This window comes from Diabrotica undecimpunctata, chromosome 7, assembly GCF_040954645.1.
Source record: "Diabrotica undecimpunctata isolate CICGRU chromosome 7, icDiaUnde3, whole genome shotgun sequence".
NCBI classification, from domain to species: domain Eukaryota; kingdom Metazoa; phylum Arthropoda; class Insecta; order Coleoptera; family Chrysomelidae; genus Diabrotica; species Diabrotica undecimpunctata.
Genome location: NC_092809.1, coordinates 54,000,183 through 54,026,202, shown reverse-complemented (window position 1 = coordinate 54,026,202; position 26,020 = coordinate 54,000,183). Strand labels below are relative to the sequence as shown.

Genomic DNA, 26,020 nt, shown 5'->3' with positions numbered 1-26,020 from the left:
ACAATAGGTTACAATCAATTTTGTGTATTTATTTGCTGTGTTAAGAACTATTTGTTAGTTTGGTGCATTTAAAGTATAGTATAATATTAGATAGAGATTATGGAATGGCGACCAAGGCAAGAGGCATATCGAAGCAGAGGACGACCACCTATTAGATGGACAGATAATATCAAGCGCATCACCACAAACTGGATGCAAGAAGCACAAGATAGGAATAGGTGTAAAATTTTACGGGAGGCCTACGTTCAGCAGTGGACAAATATAGGCTAATTGATGATGATGATGATAATATTAGAACTTGAAAATAATGGACATTCGATTTGAGTAAGCAACATAATTTCGATATAAATGAAACTTATTATTTATCTATGTTAAATTTGTGTTGATTATGCTTCTAACACAACATGTTTTAAACGATTTATATGAATTGATAAATAACTACTTGTCAGTACCTGTTGTAACACAGCTGTTGTCATAAAATAACGCTAGGCGCTTGTACTACCTATATTTTAAATTTTATCATTTTTGTTCTAGACGATTTTTTTCGCTTGCTCATGCCTATCTATCTATCTATATAAGAATTTTTACAGCTGTCGCCGCCTTCTTTCTTTCAGCCAACGTCTCCAGTCCTTTCTGTTCTGCCATTCTCCATCTCTAAGGTCTCGTCTTTCCATGGACTCACATCTTAACTGTCTTTTTCCTTTTAGAAACAAGTTTCTGTAAGCTAGAACTTGTAAAAAATGTGTAGTATAGCTGGACAATGTCATTTAGAAGGGCATGTCACGTAGAAGGAAGTGGGGGTGATATACAAGTGGTAGGCTGGTAGGACACTGGTATGTCAAGTGCATTGATTTACATTTAAAATTTCAGTCTATGTTTGCATGTTGATAATGTCGCATCGAAGAATGCTAACCGAAGATGAGCTTCGCGAGCTCGCGAACATGTCAGAGAGTGATGGGTACATATCAGAAACAGAAAACAATACAAGTAGTGAGAGTGAGGAAGAAAGTAGTGATGATTCTGCTGTTCCATTCTATGGACAACATTCTGTAGAACCTTCTGTAACAGTTCCTTCAAAAGATGGTAATATCCGGTGGTCTCTCGATCCTCCTTATCAACGCAGTCGTTTTTCCACGGCAAATGTTATAAATAATGCTTCAGGAGTTACAAGGTACGCATGTGCATGAATTTTCAATATCAAAAATTTATTTGACGCACTCTTTTCCGACATGATTACAAACCAAATTATAAATATGACCAACATGGAAGGACAGCGTATTTTTGGTACCAAATGGAAAGACTTGGATAAAATTGGTTTCCAATCATACATTGGTCTTTTATTGTTAGCTGGAGTTTTTAAGGTCCCATGGCGAATCAACTAAAAGTTTGTAGAATTAAGAAACGGGTCGTAGTGTATTTCGAGTAACAATGTCCCTGGTAGTATTTACAAAAATTTCGCAAGTTATGCGTTTTGATAACAAGACTACTAGACAGGATAGGAGACGTACTGATAAACTTGCTGCAATACGTGAAATTTGGGAAAACCAGGTAAAAAATCTACCAAAATTTTTTAACCCTGATAAAAATGTTACGTCGACGAGCAATTAGTTGCCTTTAGAGGCCGCTGTCCCTTGAAACAGTATATTCCAAGCAAACCAGCGAAATATGGCATAAAAATTTGGGATTTATGTGACAGTAAAAGTTCGTATGCTCTAAAATTGCAGGTCTATACAGGAAAGGAAGCAGGTGCCGCGCCGGAACGGAATCAGGGAATGCGTGTGGTGTGCGACTTGTGTAGTGATTTGAAAGGCCACAATATTACTTATGATAACTTTTTGACATCAATCATACAATTTAGAACAACTGTTTCTAAAAAGAAACAATACAATGCTGGGGACTATAAGATAAAATAAGCCAGAGCTTCCAGCACAAATTGCGAATAAAGAAGTTCATAGTTCGTCTTTTTACTTCACGCAAGATACCACTGTTGTTAACTATATTCCTAAAAAGAAAAAAAAATGTTATTCTTATGAGTACTTTGCATCATGATAATACTGTTAGTGACAGAAATCAAAAAGCCCCACATTCTTTTAGATTGCAATTCCAGTAAGGGAGCAGTGGATACTCTAGATAAGCTTGTTGGTACATATACATGTAAGAGGAAGACAAATCGCTGGCCTATGACTGTTTTTTATATTATGCTGGACATTTCTGCCTACAACGCGTTCATTTTATGGACATCAATAAATACCCAATGGAACACTAACAAACTTACAAAACGGTGAATTTTTCTTGAGGAATTGGGAAAAACACAGGTGAAACCACTTATCCTTTCCAGGAAAAATTTACCAAGAACTAAAACTCACAAGAACTGGTAAAAAGAACACGAAGAGAAGCAAGTAGAGAAGATGGAAATTCTAGTGAACCGTCTATGGACAATCCAACTCCGCCTGCTAAATGAGTACGCTGTAAATTTTGCTCTAAAAACGATAACAAGACTAATATTTTTTGTTGTATATGCCACAAATATATTTGTAAAACCCATCCTCTTTATTACTGTCCCAGTTGTAAGCTAAATTAAATATTTTGTAGGTATTTGTTCTTAAGCTTTTCTGGGAAAGAAAAAATGCCTTTTATTTTTGTTAATAAGGTTTAATTTACATTAGCAACATATTTGTTATTTAATTAACCATAATTTTTTGGTAATAAAGTTTTGTTTGGCACCATTAGCTTATTTTACTTCGTTTAAGGACCGTAAACCATAGCTGGGTCATATTGACCCGAACAGTACATTTGCATCGTTGACTCGAACGGTACAGCAGGGTTAAAGATTTCACAGCATCGGAACGAGCAAACCACCTGGTGTATTAAATAGGTTTAATACTCAAGTATTTGCCTTTACAAAATTTTTGTAATGCATTCCACCTATGTGTAGAACTTAAAAAAAAGAATACGTACAATTCCTAGACGATATTGAAAAAAGTGCAAATTTTCATTGTCAATGAAAATTTCGGCAGTAGCGTTTCCAATTAAATTTAGAATGATTGGCACATCGTACGAAATGGGCAGAAAAATGTCATGCTTTATTCTAGATTGGAGTCCCTTATATTTACCTGACAGTTAATTCATTATTATAACGCTGTCCCCGACAGTTAAAGATGGAAATAATGTAGTCACTGGAGTTTTCATACTCTGACAATTTTTTATGTACATGTTTCCAATCATGATAAGTACGGGAATGCTTGTCCAACCTTGTCGACTTTATCAATCAACGATTTGGTATAATTTAGACACGTTTCAACAATAATTATAAATATTACGTTTTTCTGTTAAATAAAAACAAAAATTTATCATAAAAATTAAAAAGTAAATACCCTAATTTTCGGTTCCCTAAAATTACGGGCACTGAGCACGAGCCTAGGTTGCCTAGACCTTAGTCCGACCCTGCGGCCAGGCGAAAAGTTGTTCCTATTTCTTTTTTAACAAATTGTAACAATCAATTTTTTGGGCCTGGACAATTTTTTTGTATAATTCTGAACAAAATTGGTCGATTGTAGTTTTTTTGTAAACTTGATCGTTTTTGAATTGTAAATAATTTAAAACTAAGAAAAACGCAAAATTAAGATTTTCAAGGCTCAAAACACAATTAAAAGACATTATTTTTGTACTTACCAAGAACCTGAATTTAAGTTTAAAGCTTATTCTATAATTTCTTGATAAGTATTTTGGTCCTTTTCATTTTAAAATATTGTTTTTTTCATCGTTAATGAAGCGCTTTTGACAGGACGAGCGCTTGGATGCGGCGTGTATAAGAGAGAGAGAGACAGAATCCAGGGCACACATTTTTGTTGGTTTAAATTCTCATTGTACAAACGAGCGCCCGACTTGCCATTGGCGCTTTATTATTGATTAAAAAACAATGGATTAATAGATATTTTTGCACCAAGGGTATTATTAAAATGATTACGCCCGGACAGCAACATAATCCAGTCAGAGGGCCTCTGGTCCGAGAATCTCTGGTGGATATAACTTGACAGGAGTAATCATCCGGTAACACCAGTGGTATATACACGATTTTCATTTTTACTTCACATAATATGAAAAATAAAATTCAGACGTTTTTACTTTTTATTTTACTGCATCTACAAAATATATCTGCATACTGTATGTACTACTGTTGTTACCGAATGATTACGATCATGGAGAAAAATTCATCTCTTGGGCTAGAGGCCCTCTGGTTGGATTATATTGCTTTTTGGGCGTAATTATCTTAATAACACCGTTGGTGCAAAAATAACTATTAAACCATTGTTTTTTAATTGATAAATAGACGCTTATGGCAGGTCTGGCGCTTATTTGTATAATGATAATTTAAACCAGCCAAAATTTTTGCCCTAGATCTTGTCTCTCTCTCTCTCTTATACACACGGCAGTTCAAAAGCCCATCCTGTCCTAAGCGCTTCATTAACGATTAAAAAACAATATTTTATAATAAAATAATCCCCAAAATACTTATCGTGAAATGATAAAACAAGGTTTGAACTTGTTGTCATTGTTGAGTTCAGAAATAATGTTTTTTACTTGTGTTTTTGAGACTTGAAAATCTTAATTTTGCGTTTTTCTCAGTTTTAAATTACTTATAACTCGAAAACGATTAAGTTAATAAAAAAACTACAGGAAAACTATTACAAAATTAATTGTTAATTTGTTTAAAAAAATTTGAAAAAATTTTTGGCCTGGGCGACCTTTTAAATCTTCTTTTGGGGTATATCGTGAGAGTGATTATGCACAAAAATCTCGTGGGAATATTTTTCCGAATGAAGCCGAGCTTTTCGCCTTGTCTAGATATAAAATAAGGACATCGAAATGGCTATAATTATTAGTAATACTTTATGTAGGAACAGTCAAAATTTGCAAGACAATTTTTTTTTTTAAGTTAATAGATCTTTTTTATTAAAAATTATATAACATTATAACATCTGTTAATTTTTCGGTAAACTTTTTACGTTTTTAGATTTTATTCATAAAAATTCATACGCAAATTTTCAATGTTAAAAGAGGAAATTAATAGCGACCATCTGGTTGGTATCTGGGATCGGGATTTGCCCTAATCCAGTCTAGTGCTCTTTGGATAGCTACAGGTATTGGTGGAGGTGTTGGCAAATGTGGTCCGTAAGCTTGGAATCCATTTTCATCTGCAGTATATGTCAGTGAAATCACGGAATTGTCTGGAGCTGTATAACTGAAGCCTCCTCTTGCTTCCATTGCTTCTTGCTGGCTTCCTCGGTTTTTAAGGCGACCTTCTTCTTCAGCTGTAATTCCATTCTCAGTTGCGTAGCTAAAAATTATTAAAGCATTCTGTATCAATTTGTAATTTTACATTTTTATTAGTAAAAACGGTGTCTCTGGCACAGCCGATCCGAAACACAATTGAGAAATAAAGTGGAGAAAAATGCCTCGTAAGATCATAGATGGGTGTATTGACATCAAAAAATGTACTTTAATTAAAAAGTTTTTCTGACTAAAAAACTAAGGACTCTGCCAGCAGATGTTAGCCTAGGTTGGACTATGGTGGACATGAATATATACCGGTCTTCTAGAAATAAAAATAAAATTTTCCTGAACGTTTACATATAGAAATGTAGCATGTGTAAACATTTAGAATATTAGAACAAAAACTGCAGAAGTACTTGAATGATTAGCAGCAAATATTATGTATATAATTGTTCTCAAGAATATAGGATAAGCTGGAAAAAAGAAGTGGTGTTTCCATTTATATTAAGTAGCCATCTTACGTTTTTCATTCAATACAGGCTTTTTTAAACTGTATGCTTCTTTTACTATTATTTACATTTTTTCAATGATTCTATCCTTACTTACGATTGCCTTGTTTCCAGTTCCATTTTCTGTCAAGTATCCGAATCATGGATCTTGATCAGTCTGCTGGAAATAGATGTATAAATGGGAGATTCAGTCCTAAAGAAAAACAGATGACTGATAATGTTTTGAATTACTTTGCAAAAACCATTTATATAAATGCTGCTGTGGCAGAAGGAAGTAAAGCATTATATTGCGCAGAATGTAGCGTATATGCTATAAAAAAAAAATGGAAAGTGGAAAATTTTAACGTCACAATAAACCTAACAAAATCAAGTCAATTCGAAAAACAGTCATATAAAAACTTATGATACCAGCATACAATCGTTGATTGGATGTAAAATGCACGATAATTTTATTTTAAACGTTTCCCTCATATTTAATTTGATCATCTCTTCAATCACAAATGACGAAAATCTTTCCACTTTTACACGTCCAACTTTACATTGGCTTTTACATGATATTGGCTTTGAGTGTAAGGAAGTTAAACGAAAAACCATTTTGCTTTTACAAGAGGACGTAGTCAGATTGAGAATATATTTATTATATATAGACAGATACAGGGAACAGGATAGTCAGGTTTTTTGTTTTTATTTTTTTATATTTGTGTATGTGTGTTTTATTTTTATGCATTTTTTAGGTCAGTATGTAATATATCGATGAATCTTGGGTGAACACTGGACACTATGTAAGCAAATTGTGGCAGTATAGCACTATAAAAAATCGTCGGAAATCCTTTATTAAACGAATCAGTACTGATTTAAATGTATTAAGTTTCTCTGGAGCTTGTTTTGCATTATTACAAGCTGATGCTACTGATGGTTTTGTAGGAAACGCTGGGCTTACCTTTTTCTGTAAGAAAAATACGGTAGATGTTTGTGTCCTTAGGTTCCGTCTGGTTCCGAGGCTTTATATCGGTTTTTTGAGCCTTGTTTTCTTTTACAATGGGTAGGATGCTAACCTGGCACATCGACCCATTTCTTTTATCCATGTTTGGGACTCCCAGGCGTAACCCCCAGGCAGAGTTCATACAAAAACAAAAACATCTACTTACATAATCGAATACAGGCAAAGATAAATGGACAACTAACACAGTGTATACCAGTACAAAGCGGAGTCAGACAGGGTGACTCGTTAAGCCCACTTAATTATGGACAAAATAATACAAGCAGTACGTAAAGGTCATGATTACAGAATGGGGAAAAAAGAAACGCAAATATTGTGTTATCCAGACGACGAAGCATTATTTGCCAAGACAGAAGACGAGCTCCAAAGATTAATACATATTTTTAATAGAACAGCCAAGAAATACGATATGACAATATCAGCAGAAAAAACCAAATGTATGACATTGGTATAAACATCCAAAAACCCACTATGATGTAAAATCCAAACTGTTGATACAATTTACAAGAACAAACACCTAAAAGGACATAAAAACAAAAATCTATAAAGCAGAAATTAGACCTATATTAACATACACTGCAGAGAAAAAACGTGACACATATAAAACGAGACAACTACTAGAAACAGCTAAGATTAAAACACTCCGACGAATATCAGGAAAAACTCTGTTGGATACGGAGAGAACCGAACCCATAACAAGCAAATGCAATATAGAAGATATAAATGGAAACAGGAGTGGAACGAACATATTAGCAGAATGGCAGAGGATAGAATAGTACGAATAGCACGAAATAAGTCACCAAATGGACGAAGAAGTATTGGCAGATCAAGAAAAAGATGGTGCAATAATTTACACAAATTAGGAGGTTAAAATTAAAGAAGAAACAGGCTTTAAAGTCTACATACAAGAAGGACGAAGAAGAAAAAGAAGATTTTTGTCATACAATGAATGTAGATACTTTTGAAAAGTGGTTTGTAGAACAGCTACTGCTTAACATTCCACAAAATTCAGTTATCGTCCTTGATAATGCGTCATAACATACCAGAAAAATTGAAAAAAATCCTACAATAAGTTAATAAGGCGAAAATAACAAATTATCAACTTGATGATCAACAATGAAGTACCATATGCATATAATATGTTAAATAAATTTTTTGGAATGTGTTGCGCAGGTTGAATTTATCAAAAAAGTGCTTGATGTAATTGGAGAAAAAAAAAGGACATACAGTTGTGAGTTTACCAACTTACCACTGCAAATTAAACCCCATAGAAAGGGTATGGGCAAAAGTAAAATAGAAAAATTAGGATAAACAAAAAAATGCTGGAATTATTGGAACACAACAATTATCTGCTAAACTTACAACAAAGGTGATAAAACTGTCCAAAAATTACAAAGGAAATTGCACTATTAGAAGAAGTATATAAACTATTAGCACGATATATACCCTATTACCTAGGTAATAGAAGAATACCAGGCTATTTGCAGATAGAGAAGAACAACAACCGACAAAATTGTTATAATTTTCAGAGGGTTTGTCCTGTTTGTTATTAATAAATAAAAATACTCTTTCCTCTACATCCTGTAATAGCTCTGGAAAATACTTTTTCCAGCTATGCACCATTTAGTTCTGGCCTGTACGTATTTCTCAAGTTGTAGATTTCATATATCCCTTTATGGTATTTCTTCCATACTGTAATAGTTATAATGCTCTACAAGGTATTGATATTAAAAAATATCAAAATGAACAAGACAAAATATCCCGGAAAATTTTATTATGTTCTTAAAATATATTACTGATTCTACAACATTCTCCATTGTATTATTACTTAAATCATTGAGAATTTCCCATATTTCTATGGAGTCAAATGCGTTTAAGTAGTGCACTGTATCTTAATAGAACAAGTAGAAAACTTGTCAGTACTTAAGAACTTTGATCAATGAAACCAATGATTATATTGCGGAATGTAACAGGCGAATAGAGACTACTTACTATTTGCTGTTATATATTTTCAATATTATTGTATGAAGCTGATACTTGCACACTAAAAAAATGCAATAATTTAACCCTTAAGTTCCTGAATTTTAATTATTTAAAAAAAATTATTTTTTTATTTCGATGTACACCGGAAAATTTTTTAAATCAAAGTACATATACTTTTTTTTCTAATTATTTTAGATTTCTTTACATATATGTAATGCTAGGAAGATAGAGGAGCAAAATTTTTTAAAATATTTCCCATTATAAATTTAAAAATAACAAACAAATATAAAATTAGATAAATAAAAAATATATCAAATTATTGTAGATGAAAATCTATGTTGCACTCGATGCATACTCCCACATTTCACTTGCAACACATACGTTCATGTAAACTGCAGCCCTCAAGTGCACAACGTTTTCTTTTTTACCAGGAATATAGGTCAGGAGATGATCAATCTTACCACTTCTTATATCTCTGACTACTTTCGACTGCACCTTTTAGTTAGGTAAAATATTTCGTTATAAAACGACACCTTCGAAATTCTAGCTGTGGGATAGGATCATGGGATCTGTTGTAAAGGTACCAAGTATTTTAAAGAGTAATGTCCAGCATCCTTGTAAAAAGACACCATAATTATTTTTTAGAACGAATGCCTACTCGGTATCTAGCTACATTTTGGTCCATAAGATCACATTCCTCCCATTGAAGAATTATATTTTCCAATTCAATATGGACGTGTCATCTGAACACTTTTTTTCTGTGTGAGAAAACCGTTTCACATTCCTATTGGCAGGTTATTGCTTTCGGTTAACGATCGCAAAAATAATTCATTTGGAGATCTAATATAGAGAAATACTCGCCTCTAGAATGTTTTTTCAATGCTTTTTTATCTGTCAATAAAATATATCACAGCAGACTATTATCTCTGATAGTTCCAGTATACCATATACCTTGATCTCTCATATTCAAATGTAACAATCGACTTGTAAATAATTTGTCGGTATATACTTTAGAGAAAACATATTTTCTATCCTCGGGGAGTTGCCTTAACATTGACACTAACAGAGCAGTCGCCTTCCCATACAACTCTTCATTATTTTCTGTACTATTGGGATTTTTGCCTTTAGTTAATAAGTTTATGAGATATCCTGCTTTAGTGTTTAATGACCACATTTTGTAGTCAAAACGTATGGGTTTTCCTGCTTACAACTGGGCCTCCCTTAACTAATTTCTGCTTCAGGCACAATATGTTGTAGAAATTTATTTTTTAGCATATTAATCAAAAGGGGGATGTTTCAAACTTCGTCATTTTTTTTTTGGTTTACTGTTGTCAGCAAAAAGCAAAAACTGCATCACTTGTTTGAACCTATTTTTCCTCATTGAATTTTTTACGATCTCATTGCTCATGTCATGTTTGGGTCCCGGTAGTACTTTCTAGCTGGCTTGTGGTTGTATCCACTCAAAATTAGAATAGGAAGAGCATACTTTAATTCTTCCCTAGTAATATTAGAAAAAAAGTTATAATAAGAAATTTAAAAATAGCCGCAAAACTTAGCTAAAATATTTAGAAGTAGAAAATTTTTGATCTCCGTATCGTATTTAAAATTAGTCTTTAGAATCTTATTATTCATTTTAAAGATAACTGATTTTTCTTTCAATTAAATGTACCACTGCATATACCTAACAGTTTGTAGAAAAAAGATATAGAACAATGTTTGCGAAAAAATAGGTAAAATGTTCAAAAAATGGTGGAGTTGTGAATTTTGAAAAACGGTATCTGGGATAAGGTAAATCCTAAATAATTTTACCAAACGTCATTTTGAATAGGAAGCATAAAAGTTTTTTTTCTATAAAGCAATGTATATACCTATACCCCCGTGGAAAAAAATTATGGAGCAAACAAAAAAAAATCGCGTGTGTTTCTGTTTTTTTTTATTTATTTTTTAAATATATTTTTGTAAAAAAAATTATGTTTGACGTTAAAAGGTGATTATTCGAAAGAAAATTTAATTTTATAAATAACAACTGTTCTGTAGATGTATATAATACGAAAACTGCATAGAATTCCCCGAAATATCCTATAGGGGTAAATTCACCTCTTGCTTAAAAACAACACACCACTTCATATGGTAACACTGAGGTTTTTTGTATTTGGGAGTCCATTGGCCATATAGAACAATAAAACTCCTTTAACGTTTTTTAAAGCACAATTTTTTTAACGTTATCAATAGCCTAAATTAAGACATCTGTTCAGGATTTTCTCTCCCTCCACTTTCCAAAAACATGGTCAATATACTAATGTTCATGATATCCCCTAACATTAAATATCATTACTTGCTCAAGTAAAATATTTTAAGGATATAAACTTTTACGTTGACCTTAAGTTTCTGACCATCGTTCGCATTAAAATATAAAAATAATATAAGATCATTCGAGTTGAAATGACAGTACCTCCCAGAAGCGTTAAAGGGTATAAATAAATTAATAATTGCATCGTGAAAAGTTAGGCACGACTATGATAACTTAGTAGTAGCAAATTAATGTGTACTGGATTATTTTGATCAAACCCTTTCATATATTTTTTTTGCAGTTTCATAAATCCTTTGATTTAAATATTTTTCCCTAAGATTGTTGTATTTAAGCTAAATCTAAATTTTTTTTTTCAACTTTAACGTGCTCGGCTACTATGGCCACTTACACAGGTACTATAACATAAATTTTCATTACACAAACATTAAGTGTTACATTAAGAATATGTTACAATAATACGGAATGATAATAATATGTTATACAATGTCTAAATTAAAATCTAATTATATTTTTTGATACAAGTGTTCATCTCTAAGGAACTGTATCACAGCTTTTATTTGGTCAGGGTTGTTTAGGATATCTCGTACTTCACTTTTGAGTTTGTATTGTAATCTTCTGGCCGAATGTTGATGGCATTCAGTGAGAATATGTTTGATTGTCAAATATGATTGGCAGATTTGACAGGAGGGACGGATGCTAGAGGACATTAGGTAGCCGTGTGTAAGTTTTGAATGTCCTATCCGAAGTCGTCTTATCACAATGAGATCTCGTCTTGAGAGGGCTGAATAGTCAAATGTAGGCTGACTGGTTATTGACGGTTGTATTTCGTGTAAGATGGAAATGTTAGAGTTCCAATGCTGCTGCCAAAGGAGTCTGGTTCTTCTTTTAATATATGATTTTAGGTCCTTACAAATTTTAATTTTATCGGTGATTTCAGGTGATGCTGTAGCACGTTTAGCATAGTGATCTGCAGTTTCATTGCCTTCTATACCAATATGAGATGGCAGCCAGATTATGGTAACTGTTATGTTTTGGGACAAGATAATTTGGTAAGAGTCTAAGATCTTTTGGACGATTGGATGATCAGTAAATATATTTTTGATAGAATGGATTGATGCTAAAGAGTCTGAGCATATGGCAACCTGCTTATTAGGTGGAGATATATGGTTAAAAGCTTGCAATATACTAAATAATTCGCCAGTATGAACGCTGCTGATGACTGGTATAAGTGATGACTTAATTATTGAATGAGAGGTTGTAACAGAGCAGCCTACTCCTGTGTCATTTTTTGAGGCATCCGTGTATAATATTAGGTCGTATTTATTTGTATCTATAATGTCTTTAAATGCATTTATAATGATCTCTTTCGGATGTTTATTTTTATCGAAGTTGGTGAGCGAGGTGTTAAATTTGGGCGTGGACATGATCCAAGGAGGAGATGGAGGGAGATAAAGAGGAAGGGTATGTGTAAGAGAGATATCATTAAGTGTCTGTGCTAAAATTAGTGGAATAGGTTTTATTGGTGGTAAGGAATTGGTATTGTGTAAATTATACGTGGACATTATAAATAAGGGATGCACTGGATTAGAGGGGTTAGCTGATACCGATGCTGCATAAGAGAGTAGCAGTTGTTTTCGTCTTATACAAAGAGGAGGTTCGTTAGCTTCGCAATAAAGATTATCTACAGGACTAGATCGAAAAGCGCCAATACAAAGACGAAGGGCTGTGTTGTGAATTGAGTTTAGAAGGTTAATATATGTTTTGGAGGCGGATATATATATATATATATATATATATATATATATATATATATATATATATATATATATATATATATGACAACCATAATCTAGCTTGGAGCGTATTAGTGATCTGTATATTTTAAGAAGTGAGTTTTCATCAGATCCCCAATAATGATGTGATAAAGTTTTTATTATGTTTAGTCTTAGGCTCGTTTCTCCTTTTATTGCAAATATATGTTGCTTCCAAGTTAGTCGTGAGTCAAACGTTAATCCGAGAATTTTGCATTGTTTAACAACAGGAAGAGGGACATTGTTGATCAAAGTTAGTGGAGATGGAGAAGGGTGACGTCTACTAAAGTTCATAATTTTAGATTTTACATAGGATAAAGATAACCCCATGTCACTAGTTTTTTTTTTAAAGTGTGTCAACAGCAGTTTGAATAAGCTTCGAGGTGGTAGAAGAGTTTTGTCCATGACAGTAAATTACTAGATCATCAGCATACATGATATGTTTAATAGGGGAAATGAGGTGAGAGCATAAATCACTTATTGCTAGATTAAAAAGTGTAGGACTTAGTACCGATCCCTGAGGTACGCCATCAGTTTGAGTATGAGTAGAAGCTAAAATACCGTTGACAGAGACTCTGAATGATCTAGAAGATAGAAAATTTCGTATGAAGTTAAATATATTACCATTAATATTAAGAAGGATAAGTTTGTTTAATATACATTGCCTACTTATAGTGTCAAAAGCACCTTCAATATCAAATATGGCAGCTACGACTTCTTGTCTTTTGTTTAAGGCCTCTGATATATGAGTTTGGAGGATTACAAGGTTGTCTTGGGTTGAACGGTTCTGACGAAATCCTGACTGTTCACTAGCAAATATCTTATGTTTTTCAATGAACCATAGGAGTCTTTTATTAATCATTTTTTCGAATATTTTGCACATCGTACAAGTTAGTTATATAGGTCTATAAGAGTTGGCCTAGAAACGTTCTAGGTTAGGCTTTTTAATGGGTATTCCGATAGAGGTTTGCCATTGATTGGGAAATTGGTTAGATGACCAGATTAAATTATACATCTCAAGTATTTTGAGTAGGCTACAATTTGAGAGCTTTTTGATTAATATGTAAGGAATGTCGTCAGGACCACCGGCATTGTTTTTACAAGTTTGAATAACTGATACTAGTTCTTCAAAAAGAAAGGGAGAATTAAGATGTGTGATGTCCAATATTGTTTCGGGTGAGGAACAGGGTGGGGGTTTTCGTAAGGAGGTATCTATTTTACTTTTGAATTTAGTGTCGAAGTGCGTTGCTAGGGTTTCACCGATTTCTTGATTGTCAGTGATTGTAGTGTTATTTACAGCAATACTAGATATTTTGAGGTTGGTGTTGTTTCCTTGGATTTGCCTAATCTTTTTCCAGAGATCCGCCGCATTGGTGCTTGAATTAATAGAGGATACATATTCTCTCCAAGATGATTTTTTACTTTGTTTTATAATAAATCGGGCTTTGGTTCTGGTTTTCTTTAGTTCGATGAGATTCTCCAGATTTCTGGTTTTACGGTAATTTTTAATAGCTAATTTTTGTTGTTCTGTTGCAGTTTGGCAAGATGTATTCCACCAAGGTACTGCCTTTCTTTTATGGGAAATACTATTTTTGCCTATGTGCAAATTTGCAGCTTTAAGTATGGAATCTGTGATTAATAATAGATTATTGTTAATATTGTCGGATAAGGATAGAGAAGATCTGTTTGTGAAGTATAGTCTATCCAGTCGGCATTTTTTAGCCGCCAGAAGTTTCTGGTTATAGTTTGTTCATGGTTGGAAATATCAGATGATACAAATATTGGAAAGTGGTTGCTGTCATATAGATCATCGGAAGTTTTCCAAGTTAGTGAAATATATGTTTTTGGGTCGCTAAAACTAAGATCTATCGCCGAAAATGTGCCAGAGGAAAAGTTCAGATGCGTATTAGAGCCTGTATTTAGTAGACAGGAGCCTGTGCAATTGATAACGTTTTCTATAGTCTTACCTTTGCCATTAGTGTGGTTTGACCCCCACATAAAGTTATGAGCATTGAAGTCACCTACTAGAATATATGGAACGGGGAGCTGATAGATAAGATTTAGAATTTCAATTTCTTTAAGGGGGTAGTTAGGAGGGATGTATACATTGCATATCGTAAGTATTAGGACACCAAGTAGTTACGGCGATAGCCTCGAGTTCGGTGGTGATGAGAAGATGGGATGAATATATTTCACTTGAAATAAAAATAAATGTCTCACCACTGGCTCTATCACAATAAGTTCTGATATAATGATATCCTTCGAACTTTTTTAGTGTGGAAAGCTTAGATATTTTTGAGTTCGTTTCTTGTAGACATATGGTATCGGGTTGTTTTTCTGTCACTAGTTGTTGGATTCTTTCAATACGGGGAAAGAACCCATCGCAGTTCCATTAGATTAAATTGAAGGTGAATCTTGAGTTGAAGGGGTAAGGGGCAACTGAGATGGTTGTTCTGGCTGTTGGGAGAGAAGGGTTTTGGTTTCATCATCGGTTAGGAGTTAAGATGAGATGCTGATATTATCAGAGTCATCTGGGTTTAGCTGTCTTTTGATTTTCTTTTGAAGTCTCGTAAGTCGATTTTTAAGGGATCTTTCCTTAGTTTCTGAATGGAGAACTGTTATGTCTTGTAAGAGTTCTTCAATATTTGACTTAAAAACAAAAGCTTCATTAAGTGGACTAGGATTACCATGTGTATTTTCTAGGAAATCAATAAACTGAGTTCCGGTCAAAGTTAGACCAGATGGATTATTTTTATAAATGGCCGCTACGGATTGTAGTGAACTAGCTGTTAGATTATGTTCCTCTGATTTTGTAGTTTTTGTTTTTTTCTTGTGAGGTTTGGAGACAGTGTTTGTTTTTGTGGATAACGGAGGAAGCATTTGGTTAGACGCTGATTCAGGTGTACTTGCTGAAGATAATAGAGAAGGAATATCAGAATTGCTGTCTGTTGATATAGCTCTTTTTTGTCCTTGTGTGGGTGGAATTGATGGGTGTATAGTTTCAGTATCTATTTCAGTGTGGGTTTCTGTGCAATTTAAAGTAGTTCGGTCTGACTAAACAGGAGTGTTTACGTCAGAAGTTATATTAGTAATTTCAGATGTAGAGGGCTCTAGATGGGGTAGTTCAGTTTGAGAAAAAGTAGTTGGATTATTGGTACATGAGTCAGCGGTATGTCCGACCTCTTTACATAAAAAACAATGCAATTTATCCGTAGAAATAAATATTCTATTAGGTGTGTTTTTGTATGTAATAACGAAGTTTCTATCTACTGAAAAGTTCTCTTTATCGGGGATAATATACGTTACTCTTCGGAAGCTCATTATGTGTGCATAACCTTCTCCGAGTGCACCACATTTCACAAATGACACAGGAGAGACCAGCTGTAATCCAATATCTTTAAGGGCTTTCTTAATTATGAAATGTGGAATTGAAGGAGATACGTTAGATATAAGAAGGCGTTTAGCTGGGGTGATAAGTCTTCTGATGGGAACTACTGTAAAGTTGATAGAGATATTTTGATGTATTTTTAGAAGGTTATCGACAACTGTAGGCGAGGAAAGATAAATACAGATGCGGTTATTTGGGATACGTAATGTAAAGGTAATGTTTTTTGGGATAACAATGTCCCCTATAGCTTTAACATAGTCAAATAAAACAGTATTTGGAATGGCGTGCATTAAAATGGCTTGCTCCTTACGTGGGAAAGTAGGAGGTGGAGGTTTGGATAAAGTAGCAGCGACATATGATTTCACGGGGAGGACTTGTGGAGTTGTGAGATTTTGATTTGAATTCATTTTTGTGAGTATTCCTGGATACCAAAAACACTTAATTTTTAGTATTGCAACAGTCGTCCTAGTAGGACACTCTGGATAAAATAATAGGAATATAACAGTTACCTGTATCTGCAGTTTTCCTTCAGTTGAATATTATAATATTATAGTCCAATAATAATCGCTGTTTCCATAACACACAAAATAATTCGAATTATCACATAATTATAACTATAAGAACTGGTTCGTAAACTGGTAGAAATCAGAAGGTAATTAAGACTATACCGTTAAGGCAAGGTAATGTTTACTCGTTGGCTACCTAAATGGGAATCTTGAATACTAGTTAATTGTAATATAACTATTAAATACTGTTTAATATACACACAATTATTAAAAACTAATAGGAGAACTTTTAATTATCAAGTTTAACTTTGACAGTTATTTGACATTCGAAAATTTAAAATTAAAAAAAAATGTTTTATTACACCTCCTTGAAATTAATTTTTCTTGTTGAAAAAAAAAATAGGTCAATTTGTTTATTGGTAACTTGGACCTAATTTAAAACAAAAACAGTGTGTGGTCCTTATTAAAAAAACAGCTAACGATATATTAAAAACATTAGCAAAAAAATAAACACATTTAAACACTTAACACATTAACATTTTAATGATAGAATCTTACCTCCATTTATATGATCCATCCGGATTGGGTCCTTGTTGTATTTGGCTTAAAATTCTAATATTTCGGCCATAATTTTCTGGTCTGTAGTACTGCGCAGAAGCTAGGGCCAGAGACAACAATATAAATACCTGCCAATACAAAGTTTGTTACTTTTATGTTTAAAAATAGAGCTTTTTTTGGATTTAAGTTTATTATTAGAACATTGTTAGACAATCATTTTTATTAGGGGTGTATTAATTAAATACAACTGTTCGAAAATCTTTTCAGGCCATAATAATGAAACTACATAAAATATAATTATAAAGAATAAGGGACCCAAGCCACAATTTTTGAAATTTGAAGATTTTACTACAACAGGATCTGTAACAATGGTCTTAAGTCACCAGAGAAGATTTATGGCTATTGGGCAGTGGATGTCGCCATCAGACTATAACAACCTCGTTGTCGACTTAAAAAATCATAAAAATTTTTTAAGCAAAATCCTCAGTTATTCAGCTCAGTGGTGGATTGAGACATTTGCCTTGGGGTGGGGGAACTTTCTACTTAGGGGGAACTTCCAATGAAATACCAACCAAAAGACATAAAAAACTACATAAAAAACATAATAAAAAAAATTAATAAGAGGCTGTAATAATATTTTAGTGGCTTGACCTTTTACCAGTAGGATATGTGGCTTGTCTTTTTCTTAACTTTATTTTTTCATTAAAACGTAGCAATAAATAACTTGTTTTTAATTTTTTTCATTTATTCAAAAAAGTTTTTTAGTTACTAAGTGGCTTTGGTCCTTCTTGACTAAAGTATCTATATTTTCCACAGGCGTCCACAATATTACAGTTTAAGTCCATATTACTTATATTAATCGAAGTCAAATAGAAGGCAAGAGAATTAACCACAATGACGCCAATTTTAACTCCCGTTCTTCCGCAAACATTCATCTTTGATACTGAATTAGATCCTGAACCGCAGTCTGGACCCTCAAAGAAAAGAAAAAATCAATAAATGGAAATATTTTTTTAAATAAATAATTATGCTCAATATCATCTCGTCTAGATATTGCCCGTTGATTAGGCCTAATGGGGATACCACTAGAAAAAACGCGCTTCCAGACTCCATCTCATAAGTGGTCAGGAAAAAGGTCGATAATAAATTAATAATAACAGGAATAGTAATAAAATGATAAATTAAATGAATAAAAAAATGTATAATAGAAAACTGAGCCCAATGGATCGTTTTTGTCGTATTCTTACGAGTATTCAAGAAGAGTATTTTTAGTGAAAATTGTTCTTTGAAAAATAACCTATATTACTTTGATGTCATTTTATTGTAAAATGACCAGAAAAAAGTTATAAGGCCCAAAACAAAATTTGTTCAGAAATGTTTTTATATTTTTGTTTATAACATTTTTATTTTTGATTTTACGACTGAAAGCAATAGGAATGATATTGTAGTTGCTACAAATGATGTCTGATAAAATTTTCTGTAGGGTTGCTACTTTACGAGATATAGGAATTGGATTGGAATCAACAACGCTATAACACGCACCAACTAGATAACTTTTTAATGTAATAATGAATTCAGTGTAATAAGTCCTAATCTGATAATATCTACTAGGCAGTAGCAAGTTCTGGTGTTTACTGATAGATTGTTATTTTCTGTCAGAATACTACTGAACCAAGTCCAGGTAGTGTTTGTTTTAATTATAGTTTTTGACAGTTTATTACACATTACGTTTGTTGGCTAGTTGTATTATGCGATGCTTGATATATATTTTTAGAGAGTAATACTTCATCTGACTATAACAAGACTGTTCTGTCAGCCAACTTGAAACGGAGACGTCCGCCCAAGAGCCTTCTAACCGAAAACATTTCTCATGATTTGACTCAACCCAGTAAATCAAGAGAGAAAAGTATTTAAATCCCTGAAATATTGTTTTAACAAGTTTTTAACTACGACTAAAACCTAAAAAAGAATATTTTAGTGCATGATGACAGCGGACGATGAAATCACATGTTTAAAATAAATTGGTTCAAGCGCAAGATATTTACAAACAGAAAGTTTTGTCTAGTTGTTTCTCGACTGTCTTGTAGATGTGTTTTGTAAGAGAAAATGCGTTTTACAATTTAATTTGTTTTAAAGTGATTGTACTTGTCTTGGATACTGCTAACAGTAACATCATTCCTCCTGTCCATTCAGATTGAGAGAATAAAGAGATTTTTCGAGGAAGAAAGCACGTGAGGAATTTTGAAAACTGAAAAGTTAACAAAAGAAAAATGAATCGTAACAGCGGTAAAGAGTACACATCTCACAGTAATAAGGTAACAAAAGCGAAGCTATATCCCTCTGGATATGGCTGTAAATACCACAAAAAGTGCCGTGAGAAGTTCTCTTCTAAAGATACATTGAAATAATTTTTTAATTTATTTTGGTAACTGGCAGATTACTCAAAACAAAACTATTTTTTGTAGGGCTAAGTCAAGTCCTTAACTGTCAGTATGCGTCGGACAAGAGACGGATCAGGAGAAGCAAAATCAAAGATATATTATTACGTTATTCCGGATGAACATAATAATCAGCTGAGCATTTGAAAGACTTAAGTCTTAAGACTTAAGTCTTAGCATCTAACAAATAAGTTGGGAAATATTATATAAAAACGAAAATTACTGCCATTATTAACGCAAGGGAAAAAGTAGCGTTGCATAAAATTGATGACTCAGATTTTGTTGTCAGAGAAATGTGAAGGTGAGAACAGAAATCCTATGAAAGAAAAATATGACTACCAAATCTTCAGTCAAAACTTTAACTTGCACGTTAAACCTCCTTCCAAGGACACTTGCAGCAACTGTGACAATTTATAAAAAAAAAATCGTGCTAAAACCGATAAAAAAAGACATCAGACTTAAAGACAGAAGAAGAACTGCACTTAAGCCGAGGAGGCAGAACAAGCGCGCTCAGAACTGAAAAAAGATGCCTCTGAAGCCCCGCAGGATAAATATATTTACACACTTACCTTTAAAAGGCATTGTCTTTTCCCAAACTCAAAACTTCAATAGCCTACTATAAGAGAAATCTTTATATCTACAACTTTGGCATTCATTGTTTTAATAACAACTCTGCCTGTATGCATGTCTGGGATGAGATTAATGGTGGAAAAGGTTCTAAAGATCTAGTTTCATGCCTTAGGAAATACTTGTATGAACATGCCAGAACATTCAACACTTTGTTATGTTTTCTGACTCAGGCACTAGGTAAAATGGAAATATAAAAACTAGCCTTACTCTGCTGAAACTTCTTTAAGACCCTCTATTGGACGAGGAAACTATTTATTTAAGACTTTATTATTGGTATATTAGAGAGAGCAGCCAAGAAACATAGGACCATTAATGTGCCTGATGACTGGTACAATATCAATAAAACTGCAGAAGTGAAAAAAAGTTGGAAGTTGTAAAACTATCGAGAAGAGTATTTGAGCACAAAATTCCTCGAAGATTCAATCACAAATAAAAAAAAGGACACTGAAGGTAGACAAATCAATTGGCTTAAGATACGGTGGTTGAGGTTTAAAAAAGGAGCACTTTTCCCAATAAAAATAAATAAATCTTCTAGTGAAATATCGAGTTTCCGAATCTTGGACATAGAAGACCCGTGTAAGTGCAACCACAAGACAAATGAATCTTAAAAAAGGGGGCCATGTTGGCTCTGCCATCTTACATACCCCCTAGTCATCATGGATACTTCAGAAACCTTCCAGGGAATCAGCCAACTCGTCAAACCCCAGGACAACGAAGCGACTGAAAGAATTGATACCGACGACGATGATTCGTTTTTCTTTTATGTCGATTAACTTTTCCTTTCACCTTAGAAGTGATATTTTGTTTTAATATTTCTAATTATGATTTCTAAGTATATGTAAAAATAAAGTGTATTAACAACACTTGAAGTTGGTTCATTATCTTTCTAAAATTCTTATGAATACATTTAAACCAAGTCCACTTTTTTGCATTTTTTGGGGCTATTAAATCAAATTTGGCCAATAAAAGCAATGTAAATGTCTAATTTACTCCTTGCCCATTTTGAATTGAATATATACTTTTAAAAATAATGTTAACGGGTAATTTTGTTATAAAGCTTTAACTTTAAACCTCTGTAGCTCAAATGCAGATAAAGTGAGATTGGTTTATTTCTATTCTAAACCCTCTATATGTTAATCCTTATAGGGTTACGTATAGATATATAGATTATAGGTTATAGGTTTATCCTGAAACCAAGTGTACTCCTAGAAACTTCGCCTCTGGTGTACACTGTGCATGTGCATGCAAATTTAACACTTTGTGACAGAGTTGTTTAACCCATTAAGGACCGAGACAATAAACAAAGAGAAATTTGACAATTGATTTATAAGATTGGATTAAAAACACATAAATTAAGACTAATTTACAACCAAAAAGATTTTTTTTTCTCATGAAAGGAATAACAGGTGGGTGCGTATACGCACCTTTGGCCGAATACGCATACAATTTTTAAAAAAGGAACATATTGTATCTTAACTGTAAATTAAATTTTAACATGAAAATTTTCGAAACATTCGGGGTGTAGATGCACTGTACACTTTTTACATAAATAAATAGTATTACTTTTGCACATCCGACATTTTCTTCTTGCACTATTATCGTCTCTTTTTATAATGTGGCCAATATTGTCGAATCAAGTTTCATCTGGTAAAGCAAATTTAGATGGACGTCCATATACTGAGTTTGACAATGATGTAGCGGTTTCTTCACTATTCTCTGCATGTCCACTATATTTTAGTAAGTTAAGAACCAATCTCGAAGGAAACTCCAGTTGGGAAATTTTAGAATCATTCGCAATTTTAAAAATTTTCCAACTATTGACCACCATACTGTCAATCATGTTAGTAAACAACGGCCACCACCACTTTTTTCCTCTTATTTTAATACGGTAATTCGCAATGCCATTATCATGCAGATCCACTCCACCCATGTATTGGTTATATTGGTTATATTGGTGAATTACATTAGGCTGAGGGATAAGAATTTCTTTGTGTTCTTTACGGTTATAACGTTTAGTTTGCATAAGGGGTAAAACGTCACATGTATTTGTCATTGCAGTCACTACTGAATTATCGTTCCATCTTGTCACCAAAACTCTAAATTGGAATCGAATGCACATGTATATGAACCTCTTTCCTTTTTTTTCATAATTTTGTTTTCTTCTAGAGGACACTTAGCAGTGCGATTTTCCCTTACTGTTCCTGTTGCAAAGAATCCTTTTTCTTTCAATAGTCCAAAAAGAGCATATGACGTAAAGAAGTTGTCGAAAAAAACCTTATGTTGCTGTGGGTTTTTAACTATCGAAAGTAAATTCAAAACAACTGCCGTTCCTAAGCTAAAACTATTATCTGTTTTCTTAGTTTTTCCGCCATATGGAATAAATTTGAACAAATAACCAGTATCAGAACATAAACACCATAGTTTAAAACCAAATCTAACAGGTTTTCCATGGATGAACATTTTGCACGAATGTCGCCCGAAATATGGAACCATTTCCTCGTCAATGAAAAGATTTTTTGCAAAGACTCCAAATTGTGCAAACTTTCGGTTAATTATTTCAAAAATTGGTGACAATTTTGCAAATTTATCATTTTTATTCAGTAAGGTGTTATCTGACAAATGTATGTTCTGTTTGATTGAACGAAATCTATGTCGGCTCATGCTTTCGACCAATACATATCAACTTGAGGCAGAGTGTGATAATCAGATAATAATATCGATCAGACTGATGTTGAATTTTTGCCGAGTACGAAGAAGTATCTGTTTTTACCCAACTTGGGACAAATTTGGATTTATTATTTTTGCCTGGTTCTTTCTTTGCACGTTTTGATCTGTGGTTCAGAGGAATATCATCATCAGAATCGTCAGAATTTCCATTCACTTGTTTTTCATATGTATCTGCAATATCTGTTTTTATTCCTTCTGTACCAATAATATTATCATCAATGTCTTCTACATCCGGAAATTTCATCTGTTTCCGGCGGCACATAAACTACATCAAGTGAGTCAGCATTTTCACAGTCTGAGTCTTCTTCTAACAAAGCCATTAACTCTTTAGTAGTTAGTGCCCTCTTCATTTCATATTTCGAGAATTTACTAAAATAAACAAAAAAATGCACCACTACTACTATATACACGCATTCATATGATAATAATTTAGCTTACCTCCTTTCAACTTATATGGAATAAAAAAGAAATAAACACAAGGAAACTTTCAAACTGAATTTAAGTCAAGAAAAAAGCAAATATAACGTTTACAGCACACAGCAATTTTATAAATAGTGAATGAAGTGTATTGACTATTGACGAGATCGTAATTTCAGATTGTTTAGTCTACGAAAAAAATATAATATGGTTTCGGCCAAAGGTGCGTATACGAATCCATCGTATAAACATGCAATTATAGACCTTATTTTTAAAGTATGAATGAATAAGTTTTTAGAATAATAAAAATTTCAACATATTTTTATAATTATAGAATACAAAATATGAATTAAGTTTATAATTAGTATCGGAAAAATTTTTTGTATGAAGATGTGCATAAATCATTAAATTATGCAAAATTATAATAATCTTAAAATATTTAAAATTATATAATTACTTCAATAAAAAGAAAACATTAAAAAAATTATTTTCGGACCCAAAAAAAATTAACAATAAAGGTTGCGTTTACGCACCTTTACCCGTAAATGGGTTTTTTTCAGATGTTTGGTATAATCTAGAGTGTCAAATTCAGAAGAGTGATAGCTTCTTTTTGAGAATCACACTGGTTGAAGTGAATATACGGATCACCATTTGAGAGATACAAATCCATTTGTTAAATAGCATGACCATGAAAATTATAATAAAAATACTATGCGAGACACAAAAAAGGATGCAAGAGTGTCAAGATACTTTTCAAACCCTTCTAAAATGTTGCTAGTAAAATTAAAATTAACTTAAGTTATTGTTTTATTTTTCCGGTATCCATACTGGTTTATGAAAAATAGATTATTAGATTTAAAATGTAGTTAATTTGATTTTTTAAAACTTTTGCATAAGCCAAAAGAGAATAATACTAGATAAAGCTAGAGATTAATGAAAACAAAAGAAAAAATTTCAAATTAAACTAAAATTAAGTAATTATTAAAACACAATAAAATTGTAAGAGATGGATGGAAGGGCAATAAAAATAATTTTACTTCGGCACCCTAAAAGGTGTAAGGAAGTTCCTGCAAGAAACATGGATATAAGTAGATATAATTCCAATTCACATAATGTATAGATATATAACTTTTTTAATGCATCAAAATTTAATGCATTTCAAGCCATGTTAATTTTTGTACAAGCTGTGTATATCTATCATCTACATTTTATACTATTAGAACTCACACTTACCAGAATTTTCATATTAAAGAACCGTAAACCGACCACTATTACTTTGGATTAATTCATAAGATCTAGTAGACTAGTTTGAAACATTTCACAGAATCTAGTTTATATAGTAAGGAGTCGCAAAGAAATATAATTACAGACCCCCTCAACGTTTTGTTTTTCGAGAGCATTTTTTACGCACAAAAGGTCATCAGGGATAGGCGCGTCTTCATATTTGTTATAAATTCATCGTTTTAATGTTTATAATTTTAATAATCAGTATTTAATATTAATGGAATTAATATTATGCTGTCTTAGGTTATCTGTTTAGAGGAGAAGAGACTTATGAGTCAAATGATGCAAATTTGTAATTAGCATTTGTTGGGCGTTGGTGAGGTAATAAAGGCTGAATATCCGTTTTCGAACAGCATCGGTTCAAGGTACACAATCAAAGGGTTAGTAATTTATATACAGTAAATTTTTGCGTACGTCAATTTTTGGAAATAAAATAACAGCCGCTTCATAAACTATTTCATCGGTTCTTTGTAAACTCTGAATCTGACTTTATACTCATAGTATAATAAATTTAAAAATCGTAAATTTAGAATTGAATAAGTATAAAAACAAAGGGAAAATAGTTTTAAAAACAGGACGTTTTAAAATGAAGATGTAATGAGAAGGTGTAAGTATACCCCAGTCATCAATTCTTATAAATAAATACCAAAACAATTTTATTTATTTCTATGAACAACAACGGCTTCAGTGAGGCGATGACATTTCTTCTTGCGTCATACCTGGCCAACAGAAGGTTCAGAGTTCAGCTAGGGGCAACCATATCCGAAGTCGGAACCCTGGAGGCGGGGGTGCCGCAGGGGGCGGTGTTCCATACCTGTACACTATCTACACAGCCGATACACCCAAAGAGCCAGGATCCCTGCTAAGTTTATATGCAGACCACACAGCCATAGCAGTCAGTTCGAGAAATCCGAATCTTGCAGCTAATCATCTGAAAAGAGCACTGAACAGATTCCAAAACGGTGCATCAAATGGAAAATAGCCCTAAACCCTGAGAAAACATAGGCCATTAGGTACAGACACCAAAGAAGTATACCATAAATAGAGTAACGTTAGAAAATGCGCCCATTGAGTGAGCAAACCAAGCTAAATATCTTGGGGTGATATTAGACAGAAGAGTAACAAACACAAAACACGTTAAACTAACGGTATACAAAGCAAAAGCGATTAAAGGACAGCACTTC

General features: G+C 32.9%; 1 protein-coding gene across 1 annotated transcript; it reads right to left on the bottom strand.

Annotated features, from left to right (window-relative positions):
• Positions 1-4,945: 4,945 nt before the first annotated feature.
• Positions 4,946-24,911, bottom strand: LOC140446756 (endocuticle structural glycoprotein SgAbd-2-like). Its single transcript, XM_072539347.1, has 3 exons — positions 24,786-24,911; positions 17,341-17,468; positions 4,946-5,338 (listed from the first exon to the last, which is right to left on the bottom strand). The coding sequence occupies exons 1-3, from the start codon at positions 24,795-24,797 to the stop codon at positions 5,065-5,067; spliced, it is 414 nt and encodes a 137-aa protein (XP_072395448.1). The 5' UTR covers positions 24,798-24,911; the 3' UTR covers positions 4,946-5,064.
• Between the last annotated feature and the right edge of the window lie 1,109 nt (positions 24,912-26,020).

What these genes read in the sequence shown, in the direction of transcription:
- LOC140446756 (XM_072539347.1), bottom strand. An exon ending in GATGGATCATATAAATGGAG is followed by an intron (nt 5,339 to 17,340) that starts GTAAGATTCTAT and finishes AATAATTTTTAG; the next exon opens with CTACGCAACTGAGAATGGAA.